Source organism: Apteryx rowi, unplaced genomic scaffold (genome assembly GCF_003343035.1).
Source record: "Apteryx rowi isolate R43461 unplaced genomic scaffold, aptRow1 scaffold_44, whole genome shotgun sequence".
NCBI lineage: Eukaryota > Metazoa > Chordata > Aves > Apterygiformes > Apterygidae > Apteryx > Apteryx rowi.
The window spans coordinates 3,385,406-3,399,501 of NW_020450694.1; the positions used below are offsets into that span (position 1 = coordinate 3,385,406).

Consider the following 14,096-nt stretch of genomic DNA (forward strand, 5'->3'; position numbering starts at 1 on the left):
CGGGCGGCGCGCATGCGCAGAGCAGACCGCCGCGGCCGGGAGGGGGGTGGTGGCTCCGGCCCGCGGAGCATGGCGGGAAGGAGGGGGACGGGGCGAGGCCTGCAGCCGCTGCGGCGGCGGGAGCAACCGCGCCCGGGGCGGCGCCACGTAGCGGAGCCCCAGCGCCCCCCCCCCCTCCCTCCGCGCTCACGGCTCCCTCCTGCAGCTCCCTACGTACAGCCCGGTGCCTCGCTCTCCGCCAGCTTTTGCGGAAGGGGGCTTGCACGAGGGACAGCTGCCCCTGCACAAACTCCTTACTTGATGTCGCTATGTGTTGTCCTGCGGCAGCAGTCCTGAGCCCTCGAAGGGGAAGGAACTGTGAAACCCCGTTACGCAGAGTGACAGATGGCGCAAACGAGCCCGGGGAGGCTGGTGGCACTCCTTCTGCCACGGCCCCGCGGGGAAGCCAGCGGGGAAGCCGGCTGTAGGTTACTTCAGAGCGGACGGGGCGCAGGCCTCCCAGCTGGAGACCCGGCCGTCCTACTCCAGCTGTCACAGGCTTCCTCCTGCAGCGCTTTTCTTGGGACGGTTAAGGCCGTGGAGACCCGTCTTCACGCAAGGCTGCGGCCTGGTTCAGGCTGTGCCACGCTCCTGCCCCTCCTTTTGTGACCACTGTCCTCGCACAGGTGCCTTCACCTCAGATATCTTGGCTCAAAGCCCAGCATCGTAAAGAGCAGGTGGTCAGCTGAGGCAAGGGCACACGTTCCCTTCTGCCAACTGTGCCGCAGGAGCAGGGACACAGCCACTTGGCATGASGCAGAAGCTGTCAAGGGATGCTAGATAACCCCGCCTGCACCGTCTCCTCTGGTTTATCTGTCACTACGACTTTACTGGCCAGAATTCTCCACTAGTCTTCTAAACTTAGCAGATACACCTCTCCTCCTCCACAGGCCTGGCAGGATTTATTACACTCAGCATTAAGCTCAAACGACATTTAGTAAGCCTGGTGGCACTACTCAGTGTGGATCTTGTTCTTACAAATCAAGTATCAGGCAGCCTTGTGGTAAAAGATCCTGCTGCCCAGGGCTGTACACATAGCTGAGTCCATCAGTCTCGCATCCTTCAGACGACCATTGCAGGCACCAAACAACCACACCATGAATAACATCAGGGAACTCCATTTGCGGATAACTTATTTATTCAGTTAACGTAATGAGTCTGACCTCAAAAGACCTTCCCTGTCTTGTGGCTTGCAGGCTGCCTATCAGACCCCCTCCTTACATCTTGTTCTGCATAACGCCCAGAACAATCAGAACAGATGGAAATCAACACCCGTTTCACCACAGCAGCCCAAAACACTACAAATCCGTTACTTCAGCTGGAATCCTAGAACAATTAGCTGCAATTCCTAAGTGTCCTGCCTTGATAAATTTCTTTATTACATAATCTAAAATCCTTATTGTGCAGGCACATGGAGAATAGTCATTATTAATGAATCAAACAAGACTGAAAACAGCCTGGGCACATTAAAATAATATGTTTATTTCCTTTAAAATATCAACATGTGCTTTACTACTGCCGGCTGAGGTGAGCAGTTCAGAAACTTGTGGACAAAACTAAAATTCATAGTGCAGCATCCAAAAAGCTTCTTGAATCAAATAGAATAATCCATGAAAGCACAATTCACGACTGTGTGAAGAGGCTAGAGCACAGAATAGGCTTTCATGACGAAACTGCTCCTGCCCATGGGAAAAAGGGAAAAGGTTGGATTTATGCAACCTACCAAGGCAGGTGCTATTCTCCACACCACAGCAAGACATCACAAATACCCCACAGGGTTAAAGAACCCAAGCCAAAGGAGGCACACAGCACGCTGTGAGGGCAAACATGACACACACATCCTTGGGAAGGATTTCTCGAGTACATGGGTGGCAGCTCCAAGTGAGCTGAGAAGCGATGATGGCCCCCAAAGACCAAGAACCATCATTGGTGGCTGCCCTTCTCCCTCACTTGCTGCAGCCTCGTCTAGACATTTAGAACTGCTGTCATCTGCCCAACAGAGCAGCCCAGCTGCAGTTCGTGGTGAGACAGCAAGGAATGCAGCATAAGAGTGGGATACCAAAATCATGACAGTTCTGAATGCAGACCTTAGTTTATATTCTGTTCTACTTGTCTTTGCTGTACAAAGAATGATAGACAGAAACTATTAGAGACACTAGAGATTAACATGTCACTTAGGAGCACTGCCTAACCATTTGTATCCCTCACATGTCAGGTGATGGGATCCAGGAGATGTATTTAGAAGCTTCACAGTGTCACATCTTATGTCACTGCTCACCACGATGAATAACGCAGAGGCCTGCTGTTGATCACTTATTTGTAAAAATCACGATCTGCTAATGGATGACTTGCTGCTCACAAAAGATTAAATACTGCATTTGAAGAAAGGCAAACATGGCAATCTTCACTTAACACACTCACACTGCCTCACAGATGCAAAAGGCTGCTCTCAGTCCACTTTCTTGCTGCTCCCCTTCCCTCCCAAGCTTTTTTGGCAAAGGTGTTTTTGCCAGGAATTCATGTGAAGGTCTTACTCATTTTCCTGCAACTTCTCTTTGGCTAGTTGTACTAAAATAGTAATTCACAAGATGTTCATCTGACCTTTCATCAATCTAGCCACATCTACAGCCTCTCCAAGACACTCCAAGTCTAAACAATTACCTTTGAAGCATACAAAAAACCCCCAAAAATCTGGCCTCAAGTTACATGTTGTTTTTTTTTTCCCCCTCTTATGCTGCTTACAGCAGAGAAAAGATAAAACAATTACAAGGGTGGCTTCAGCAACAAATGCTAAATTTGGTTTCTGTGCTATCTTTCACAACTCTACCAACTCCACAATTTGCTTCAAGCCTTTGACAGATGTCACAAGTATGTACTGTAGGTGGGACCTTTTGAGTTCTGATCTGCCTCATTTGGAAACCGTCCAAAATTGCCACTACCCATCTGTGCTTCACATGCATCTCATTTTGGATTCCTGACAAAACTCCTCCACATTCTATTAACATGACCAAGTGCTCACCATATTGCTTGACTGGAGCTCTCCCTCCAGCTGGAATATACCAAAATAGACCCACAGTCTCTTCCCACAAATGTCCTTCATTATGAGGCTCCTGGGAGAAGAGGCAGTAGAAGACAATAAATTTTAAATTTATTTTCTCAACTGATTTGTGATAGTAATTCTGGATTCATCAAGTTCTCACTAAGAGTAAAATCTCTTAACTTGGACATATATGGAATGGAATCTGATCTCTAATGGGACAGACAGGCACCATCGTTTCATCCTACCATTCCTTAGAAAGGGCTTCCCAAACATCTGTCCTTCATCATGCTGTCTATGAAATAATGTAACTTGTACACAGGTCACTAGGGTTTAAGCATGCTGTTTGCCCTCCAGCAGCAAGCCCAAGTCACAGAACTTTCCATTAAAAAAAAAAAAAAATTACTAAGGATCCTAAGAAATTACATCAAAGATCTTTTTGTTAAAGCAAGTCTTCGTAAGCTGGAAGTCACTCTCAAATGTTGTAGCAGGCCAAGAATAACAGTTGTCAAGACGACCTTAATTTGACTCATCCCATAACACCTACCACGATCCAGTCTAATCACTCACAGTAAAACAGTAGCTCTGGACAAACACCTTTTTTAAGCTCCAACTGAGCTGAGGAAAGATCTTACTGTCTAAGGCTACTACCCCTCAGTTCTGCTACTGGAGCCACTCATGTGAGGATACCAAAATGCTTTGGTTAGCAGAGATCTACTGTGTTGGCAATCTGCAGCCTATCCCGCAAGTCCTTCATTTCCCTCTAGTGCGTGCGTGAGGCAATGCTGATTACCCAGACCGAGTACCCTGTGAAGCCGCTGGTGAACACCCATATTTTGTTGCTCTACAAACTGGACAGTGAATAGCATGAGGTATGAAAAGCTGGAAAAACAAAACAAAACAAAACATAACCTTATGGTTATAATGAGGAGTCACTAGCAAAAACTCTGCTTTTTCTAACAATGCCTCAATTCTAGGAGACTCCACTCAATATCTGCCAGCAACAGTTGCATCAAGATACTCAGATATTCAAGATAGTCACAACACAGAGTGCAAGACAAGGCTGCAACACTCATAGAGCCATACACTAGATGCCAGACTGACATCATCRTAGCAGGCAAAATACACAGGAGGACCATAGCATTAGACGCAAACCCAAAGCAGTGTTAGCTGGCACCCAAAACAGTGTTAGAGGCACACCCAAACCATCAACATACCTGGGCTGCCAGTGGTGCACTTTAAAGTCACTAGAGAACAGCTATGTTATATATGGCAATAAGGCAGCAGTGGCTGGCCACACATGGGGAGACAAGACTCTTCTGGCTGATTTTAGCTGGAAATCTATACATAAGCTTCTATATAGGCCTGTAGACACCATCTTTCTGGTGTCCAAACATACACTTCAAACTGCCAATTTGGAGCCTCTGCCATTGATTATGACTTTCTTGTGCTTGTTCCAGACTGCTCACCTTTCAGCAGGTTTGAAGAAGGAAGTCAATCATTTTTCTGCCTTAAAACAAAAACAAACAAAAGTCTTCTTAGTACCAACTCTGTAAACACTACAGATTTCTCCCCTTCTAGTCACTGCATGCACCTGTTTAAAACGGACRCTAATAAGAACACATACAAAGCTTTGCATTTGTCAAGTCAACTGAACACCACCAAGAGGTTTCATTAACAGAGGTACAAACAGAACATTTCACTTGTTGAGAAAAAACAAAAAAAGGGAAATGTAACTTGGTTTCCATTAGAGGAAAGATCCTAGGGAGTTCTCCCGCTTCCTGCTGCAGGAAGCAGCTTACAAACTGCAGTTCAGCTGTCTTCTGCAGCAAAGGAGAGTGGCATTTCAGTCTGAAGCAAGTCCCTTTCCAACCTAGCCACACATGCATGCCACATGCCTGCCACACAGAGCGCTCAGGCAGTCCATCCTGAGGCCAACTTTACTGACTGGGGGGGCCAATGTAGAGTTATGCAAGTGAGGCCTCAAAGGGAAGTTTAGGAGAGGAAGGAAAGAGGAAATTTCATAGGAGAAGTACGTCAGATTCTGAGAGAACAAACAGAACTCCACCGCAGGGATGGAACAATCAAACTTTTGCTAGTACATGTTCCACCTCAGTTTCCAGATGACATTACCTGGACACTTACTGAACCGACTTCAGGCAGATGGTATTGATCCACACTGATTCTACACACAAAGGAACTGAGCAATCCTCTAGGTCAAGCCCTTTCCTTCTCCCATGCCATCCCTTGATGCTTGACAGACACCCTTCCCCATACTAGAGCTACAAATCTCAGCCTGCATCTCATGAACCAAAAAGGTTTTCTTGACTGATCATAAATCTCTCAGGCTAACCATGTATTCATACGGAGGCCGATGACAAAGGTGGAGGAGGTCACAGAGGAGACCTGTAGTCTCAGAAGGGAAACTAGAGCTAGCAATCCAATGCTTTTTCCCTAAAGGCAGGGAACAGCTAAGGTTCACTTTTATGGAGCAAGGTAAGCTGTGGACTCTGCATAAGCCTGGAAAACTTCAAAACAAACTCACAAMAAAATAAATAAGGTACATCTCAAACTGTAGACTTTTTCTTTCTGAACACATATTTGCTTTTCAAGCAAACAATTGGTTTGAGATTAGCAACTTACAGCATTAACAGCTGATCATCAGAAACATGTATTACGAACCAGCAGTAGTAGACTAGTGAGAGGCTGTTTTACTTCATAACAGAATTCACATTGTGAGGTATGACTTTTTCCATTATGAAACTATAAAAATATATTCCCAGAATCTGAATCAAGTTCAATAATTTAAACTGATAATAAGAACAGAATCAGGTGTTGTCTAGGAAGACCTGTCCCAGTACTGCAAGTTTGGAGTTAAAGGATTGACTGGGGCAACTCAGGAGGGAGTGTGCATTCTTCTTAGAGTTTCTTTTCTCTCTGCCATTCTCTGAAGAGGCATCTACAGAGTCTTGCACACTTTCCCCTTCACCATGGTCTGAAGCTCTTTTTAAAGTGAATTTCTTGTTTCTCTTCAATGAGTAAAATTCTCGCATCAAGTCTTCCACCTCCCACTGCTCTTCCTTCTGCTTCCTACAGCAATGCAGCGCAGCAGGGTCTATAGGATGAGCTTCAGTGTTGAAGATGTATCCTCCAGCATTCAAGATGCATTCCCCGTATGGTGTGACCACCACATCAAAGACTGACCCATCATTGTGAATAAAGTTGTCTGGGTCAAACAGCAGATACAAGTATTTCACTGTTTCAGCCAAAAAGAAGGATTCCATGCGATTATCCAGTCTGTGATCTCTCAAGTCTTTGATCTGCAAGAGAAGAAATCCAGTGAATTACACTTATACTGAATTAAGGCATAAGAAGTCATGAACTTTGGGGGAAAGTAAAACCAGCTTGCAATTCATATAATTTAAACAGCAGAATATGATAGCAATCCATCTCATATTTTAAATGATTGTATGAAAGCATTTCAACTAGTTCTCAGATGCTTTGAGTTAGCATAGACTAATGATAARGAACAGGAAACTAACAATCAGGAGAAATGCATTTCCTACATTTCCCTGCCTAAAAAAAATCCCAAGGCTYTTAYCTACTTCCCCAATCACAAGGCCTARTTCCCAATATTTATAAGCAGTTTTTTTGTATAACAGAGCTTGATAGCATATTTGAAATCTTTTATTAACAGATTTTGGGGAAATCACTCACTGCAATTCTCTTGTGTTTGATCAGATTTTCAAGGCATAAAGGGAWAGCAGAACTGCACAACTGATAGGCAGAAAACACCTCAATTTTTAAAGAGCATATGAGCCTTCCTGCCAACTTGGGACATCTAGTATCTACCAAGAAACAAGAGGCTGGAGAAGCTTCTGATGCTTTCCCATGTTTTGGACTCCGGTGCATCTGCTAATGACAAAATTTGACACAATTTGCAGGCTAAGAGGGAARTTACTCCCAGAAACATGACCAGCATTACCAGATCAGCTTTAGAGAAATACAAGGTGTTTATTTGAAAAAGAAGTCGTGTTTCAACTTAAGATATATATCGATTCAATAGCAAAACATCATTCATGAGAAGGCTTTCTAGCTAAAAGCTGATTTTTAGCAGCCACACTTACTGTTGCAAATCCACAATCCACCTTGCTGATTTTCTCAATAGACTCCACTGCGTCTCTTCCCAATTCTAAGAGGGTGGGATCTCGTGTAGCACGGTACAGATACATTGCACTCTCAATCAGCTCTGCAAAAATGCAGTTGCAAGCATAAAAATCAAGACAAGATGTTCCTTGTACTGATTTAACAATATTATTTTAAGATGGTCAGGTAAGTGGCCTGTTTTGTACTTCCTCTGGCAGAGGAAGTACAGAGATACCTTCTTTTACTGAGGACTTGCTACAAAGGAAACTCACTCTAACCAGATTCCATTAACTCAGGTAAGACTCAAAAATAGTCCCTTCCCACATTCAGGGAGGAGAAAGGGAGAGAAAGGAAAGGATTTAAAATTGTTTAATAAGAAAAAAAAAAAAAAGTGCTTCTAGACAAAATTACATATAAAAGATTCAAACCCTCCAAAATCATTTTTAAATAGTACGGTAAACCACTGAAACAGGGGTATCTAAAACACTGCAAAAACAGGTGTTATGGAGTTACTCTACATGGAGAATATATGCACTATATTTTCCTTACTCACTAAAGAAACAGTTTTTTTTGATGATATAATACATTTTAAAGATAATGCTGCTGAGAATTTTTGGTAGAAGTGTCCAATGTGGATGACACCTGAACATTCAAACTGAAAGGAACTCAATTTATGCTCATTTACAAATATAATCAAGTGTGAAATAAATAAATAAATAAAACTGTCAGAATTGTATAGAACAGGAAAAATATAAATCATTCCATTGCAGCATCACAGCCAACATACAATCCTCTCATCTGCTGAACTTCAGCAGTGTTACTAGAATTAGTTTATTTGAGGAACTTCAATCAGAGCTGGAGCAGTCTATTCATACTCACTTTCACTTCCCAAATTTAAAGGACACAAGTGGTCACATTAACATTTTGCACTGACTTAGATTCTCTAACATGGGATGTTCTGAATTCAAACACTTAAACATATCAAATCCTACACTGTGAACCCAGTTCATCARCAGGCCCCCTTTATAACAGTAACACTATGGTTTGGATCCTTTATAAGGTAGCCCTGCCTTTTGGGAATGGCAGATATCAAAATGTGTGGTTWTGAGCATGGAAATCACTGATAAGATGCACGCAAGAACTAAGTCAAAGCAAAACTCRGGAAGGATCTTTGGAGGGTAGGTATTGTCAACATTTGATCTCACTACCAGAACAAAAGCAGAACTCCAAATGCTGCTTATTTTATTTCTGCATACCAGGCCTGAGCGGATATCCTTCTCTCTTCTCCACTGTATAGCCCTGGGGAATGTTGTAGAACTCGGGCAGTCCACCAAACTGCTTCCAAACAGTGTAATAGTTGAGGAAGGTTCGCATGGCATTATCTACATCTCCAATTAGGCTCTGMGAAAGAAGAAACAGTTAGCAAAGCAACATTCAGCTGGAAAAGAAACAGCATAGGAATTGAYTAAATAACACTCCTACACTCAAAGCAAGAGATGGTGACAGAAATGGGTTGTTCAGCAAGTCTGAATCACGTAACTAGTATTTAGACAGGATGCCTTAAGAATAGGTAGGACTGAAGAGAAGCTAGCTGCTGCTTTTCTGTTGGATCATGTTCTGCATGCCTGAAATAATATGAAGTCTCTTTGCTACTTAGTTTGTTACAATAAAACTGTTCGCCTATCATGCTTAACAAGAGACTTTTCTATAGAACACAGATGAAGTCAACATCTATTCTTCCACAGGCTCAGACTAACCAGAAGAAGTGAGGATTATATTTGTAAGTGTTCTGTATTAAAGATGGACCCAAGACAGATAAAAATAATTACTGTATGCTACTGGTATGACAGCACTTACCTGTAGGCCTGGCCAGTAGGCCTCCAGAGACTGAAAAACAGGCATGGACACTGTTCCTTTGTACATCTGAACCCAGAGGTACCAGTCATCAAACTTTGTGTAATTTTTAATAGCTTTGTTATATTCTATGAAGAAACGCAGAAGAGTAGGTAATCCAATATCTTATCCTCCTACAGTCCCACACGCAAAGTTTTTACAGGTGCAATCAAGGATGTATTCTTGGGACCCATCACACAGAAAATGAACTACTCACCTAGGAACATGGACATCAGCTCCTTGTCCTGCAGGAGAATGGCTCCTTTAACAAGGTATTCAAAGTAGGAGTCTACTCCAGCCCCAATGCCAGCATCTTGAGCAACCCATTTGGCAGTTATCACATCAATGTGGTTACCAACCTGGAAGAAGTCGGGGAAGGAGGAAAGAGGGAATTAGAGTAGAATCAAAGATCATCTACTAGATATTAAAAAAAGAAAAACCCCTCAGCCTAGTTTCAGAACAATATATTCACATGTTCATACCAAACACCATTTTCTCCACTATAAGATGACATATATATCAACATCAGAGTAGTATAAACCATAGAGATTTTGTGCTTCCAATATAAATGCTACAATTGTGCAGCATTTTGCTTAGGACTTTCATACATTACAATTCCACAAACAGAACTTTGTTGAGTTACTTCTCACATWAAAAAGGGCAACAGAGTAGAGCAATTAAATTTTAAATGAAAACTAAATTAATTTTTAAAATTCTTCGGACACAAGAAAAAAATTGCRTGGTACCTGGCTTCTATGCTGTGGCATAACGGATCTGGGAAACAGTTTTGCAGAGATTTAGATTTTCACTACAGTTTTTTTAAAATATGCCACACAATTGCTTCCTAAAAACTAGCCATGTATGAACTGGGCATTTAAACATCAGATGCTTCTAGTGTTCTGCATGAAACAGAAGTGTCAATGGCAAACACACAAAGCAGTGCCATATTCTATTCCACGTGAGCATCCTCCAAATGTAAGTGAAAAATCCAAACGGACTGATAAGTGGAAACAAAAGACGAAAAGAAAACCTTCCTTGGATTAGGTCAAACTTCAACATTAAAAACAGCATTTCAAGAAGGAAAAGATGAAAAGATGCCTATGGCCAGGCAGCRAGTCAGAAAGAACGCAGAACAACAGACAGTACCTCCAGTGCATCATGACTTGAAGAGGAATAAGGGCCAAAACAAAATGCTATTAAGCTACTGTAAAAATCTACATCTTGAATATTATGTATCTGGTCCTAATCCCCATTTTAAGAAAAGATAGAGCAGGATGAAGAGGTACAGATACAAAGAAGGATGTCAAGGATGGTCAGAGGCATAAAAGAGCTGCCATTCTAATATTTAAATAGATCTTTCAAACCTAGGACTCTTAAGATTGGAAAGAGACCCAGCTGATGGAGAATATAATAAACAATCATGACTGGCTTGGCAAAGATGAAAAACGGTTACTCAGTTTTCTCCAGTACAAGAATCAGGGGCATAAAGTAAAAATAACATATCCAAAAGCAAACAAAAGTAGACACTTCTTCATATAGCATATGAATAAATCTTTGCTGCTTCACATGCGCCACACTTGTAGTTTACACAGGATCAAAAAGCAACTAGAAAAATTAAATGAAGAAAAATTTATCAGAACAGTGAAAACAGAGACGCCATTTCTAGCTCTAGATAGCCCCAAAATGTCAAAGCTGTAGAGGTTGGGAATATCCCCGTGCTCGTTGCATTCTTGTTCTCTTCTTTAGGCCATTGTCAGGCCAGACATTAGATGAACCTTCTATTTAATCTGGTGCAGGTGCCATTAGAAAAACTGCAATATCTCGTATAAGGCATTTGTCTCCCCACCACATCTGCTGTGGAGCAGAACAATGGCGTAATGTTGGATTGTGGCACTAAAGGCAGAGATGGGGATGCTGCAGGTGTTCTGCAACAATGTCAAGCACACTATTTTCAGCACAATTATTAGCACTGTGATCATTTATCTAGTACTATGTTCACTCTGCTTATACTTGTTTACACTTAAACTGCATCCCACATAACTATACAGAAAGCAAGCAAGCAAATTCAAAGTTTGTTTCCTCACTCACCARTCCAATATCCGAGCGATTTTTCCACAGTGCCTTCAGGGCCTTCCTGGCAACATCCTCGAACACCGGATCACCAGTAAGGTGGCTTAAAGTGGCAAATTCCACTATAAATGTACCAATTCCAGCAGTACAGGTAACTGGGGTCTCGCCAGGGTTTACTCCATGCAGCAAGTTCACTGTTCCATAAGGCATCCCAGTCGGGGTCTGAAAAGCTGAAACGTAACRTTTCTGGTTCAAATGAGAGTGTTCACTGTGGGCTCTCTGACAGCATTTAACAGACTGCTGAGCAAATCCGTGCCTCACATTTCACTGCACATACWGCAGCAAGACATGGGCCTGGAGCAATCCCAGCAATTGCAAAGAACAAAATGAAAGTGTAGCGTGTTCCAGYAAGGGGACAGAGAAGAGGTACCACAAACTACACACGGAGTACTGAACAGCTAYCGCAGATCTCTCACCTTCCCCAGAACAGACTGCATCCCTGCTTTGTTTGCTGCACAAGCAGGGCAGTCTAGAAACTAGACACAACTATACACACCCACCAGCAAGGTACAAATACCGAGTACATAATTCTCAAATGTAGCCCAGCGCGTGCACTGAACAATGAAAGTGTCATGCTATTAGAGCACACATCCTAGCAGCAGCTCACTTTATTTATTTATATAAAATATAACCGCCCTCCACGAGCAATTAACATACTAACGTGCTTTGCATACAACGCTTTGCAAGTGTATTTAAAACCGGTATCATGCATTTACACAATGTTTTCCTGTAAACTAAACTTTCTTTGAGCCCAGGGAATGTGGGACTGCTTTATGACTTTAAATATTAAGCAGTATCATCTTTATCAACCACACCAATTACCTCAGAAACTACAACACGCAACACAAAACAGCCAAGTTCTCACCAGGCAGGAGTTTGCGAGCTGCTTCCTCCGCCATCCTCAGGAGAGGTCCAGAGCACGGCCATCCCACTTCTACTTCAACACCAGCCTTCTTYGACAGCAAGTGAGCGGAGAGGAGGCCACCCACCACTGGGAGGKGAATAAGAAGCCCATTAAAGGATGTGGGGAAGGAATAAAATCTGAAACTAGTGCTATGTTTTCATGACACAGAGGCTGCGCTCATGGGGAATAAAGTGAGATGGTTCATCTTTAACAGCCTAACACAATGTGCCACAGAAGAGAAACGGTTTGGTTTTTGTCTGTTTGCAAAGGGTAGTCAGATAGATTTCTTTCATTATACTAGCAGCATCAGGTCCTACTTGCTCTGCTACCCTGCAGACAGCCAAAGAGCTAATGGCATAACAAACAGGAACTTCTAAGAGAGAAATTATGCTTCATTTCTTCCAAACAGCTTAAAACTATGTTTCTGTAAAGTAATATAGCATATCTGCTTAAATACCTAGGAGAAGCAGCATCTAGGTGACAGAGGCAAGAATTTCAGTGACTGACAGAGGCAGGGAGTTATCAGACCTTTTCACAGGCTAGTCTACTGTCACATAACAAGTATGAGTTAAGATTCCGTAAACACACAGAAATTACAGTGCTGCAGAAACTGGCTCGGCAATATTTGACAAGGGAAACAAAACAAGCATAACTAACAGTTATATTCTCTGCCAGTGTCTTTTAGTTGGATGGAAAAAAGACAAGTTTCACTTTAAATCACTAAAACATGAGATTATTAATTGCTATTCCAAAACCGTACATAAAAAAAACAAAGTAAGTCATTTTGATGGACAACAGTAGATTCTATTTGTACCATCTCATTTCAGTGGAAAGAATATTTAGTCCRAAGCTTAAAATCTGGCACCAGAATAATGAAAGTGCCACATCTTGTTCCGTTTACACAGAGGAAGGAAGCAGAAAGGTGATGTGCAAAGARAAAAAGGAAGTTATATTTGCTTTGGATTTTTTCTTTGTGTGCGCATGTCCTGCTACAACGCATTAGAAATTCATTCTGATCGCTACTTTGCATTATGTCTGTGTACAATTCAGAAACTTGTATGCAAAGGAGTTCCAGCATCAGCACCATGAAGAAAACCCACCTCACCTCGAATGTTAGTTTCGAAGACAGATGCATTGACATCAATATCAAAATCCACCCCTTCCTGCAGCACATTGACAACTCTCTGGAACTCAGAAACGTTTCCCAAGATCTGCAGTGGGTGCAGGATAACAGAAAACACATCTCAGAGTTCAGAGGATGATGGCATGGAAAAACAAAGGTGTGACTCAGGGTTAGGGGGCAATTTTTGTTTTGTTCTACTGTTTCGTGAGATTGTTATTTGTAGAAGATACTAAAAAGGCAARAGTCTCATCTCATTTCAAACCCTTTTCTCCCCACATTGTAGATGTTCATCCCAGAGCTAGAAGGTCTCAGAGATAGGGAGCTCTGGCCACCGGCCTCTTGCTGCTGCTGCTGTGAGGCGAAATGCAAAACCTCTTTGGTCAATTAATAATTGACTTTCGGTCACTACAGCACAAAGAACAGGTGTTAGAGTAGCGATGGGCCGCGGCCTTGAGCTGTGCTACAGCCAGGCTGCAGCGAGCGGCAGCACAGCCGGGCCCGGGGGCGCGGGCACACCGTACTCACTAGCAGGGTGTCCAGGGCGTCGATCAGCGTGAGGGAAAAGCTGTGCGGGGAGAGAAGGCGAGGTGAGGCGAGGTGAGGCGCCGCGGGCGGCCCAGCAGCAGCGGCGGCGCCCCGGGCCCGGCCCCGCGGCCCGGCCCAGCCAGGAGACCCGCCGGGGCGGCGCGTACCTGCCCCAGGTGTCCTGCCCGTCGCAGGTGAGCGGCCGCAGCTCGTCGTAGGGGAAGGCGCTCTCCAGGTAGTGCTCGTAGGCGTGGTAGAACATGGCGCGCACCCGCTCCCTGCGGCACAAGGCACAGCCC

General features: G+C 43.3%; 2 protein-coding genes across 7 annotated transcripts in view; both read right to left on the reverse strand.

The window, feature by feature from the left end:
• TRPC4AP (transient receptor potential cation channel subfamily C member 4 associated protein) overlaps positions 1-5,808 on the reverse strand; it is a 42,812-nt gene extending 37,004 nt beyond the window's left edge. Inside the window, exons 1-3 of one of the 5 annotated variants that reach the window (XM_026076831.1) lie at positions 5,720-5,808; positions 4,294-4,586; positions 3,059-3,958 (exon numbers count right to left, since the gene is read on the reverse strand). In XM_026076831.1, the coding sequence (XP_025932616.1) occupies positions 3,059-3,139 (81 nt within the window). In that variant the 5' untranslated portion in view covers positions 3,140-3,958; positions 4,294-4,586; positions 5,720-5,808. Of the gene's footprint in view, positions 1-3,058; positions 3,959-4,293; positions 4,587-5,719 lie in introns of those variants that run through there. The other 4 variants (XM_026076837.1, XM_026076832.1, XM_026076833.1 and 1 more) reach the window with 4 other exon arrangements.
• Positions 1,502-14,090, reverse strand: LOC112971423 (ER degradation-enhancing alpha-mannosidase-like protein 2). Of its 2 annotated transcripts, XR_003255335.1 has the most exons (12): positions 13,965-14,090; positions 13,798-13,837; positions 13,255-13,360; positions 12,111-12,236; positions 11,204-11,415; positions 9,333-9,474; positions 9,080-9,204; positions 8,479-8,623; positions 7,204-7,325; positions 5,720-6,396; positions 4,294-4,586; positions 1,502-3,958 (listed from the first exon to the last, which is right to left on the reverse strand). XR_003255335.1 is itself a non-coding variant. In XM_026076840.1 (10 exons), the coding sequence occupies exons 1-10, from the start codon at positions 14,057-14,059 to the stop codon at positions 5,905-5,907; spliced, it is 1,605 nt and encodes a 534-aa protein (XP_025932625.1). In that variant the 5' UTR covers positions 14,060-14,090; the 3' UTR covers positions 5,633-5,904. The 2 variants fall into 2 exon arrangements, 1 of the variants encoding a protein (XP_025932625.1); XM_026076840.1 differs by lacking the exons at positions 1,502-3,958; positions 4,294-4,586 and having other exon boundaries at positions 5,633-6,396.
• Positions 14,091-14,096: the final 6 nt, after the last annotated feature.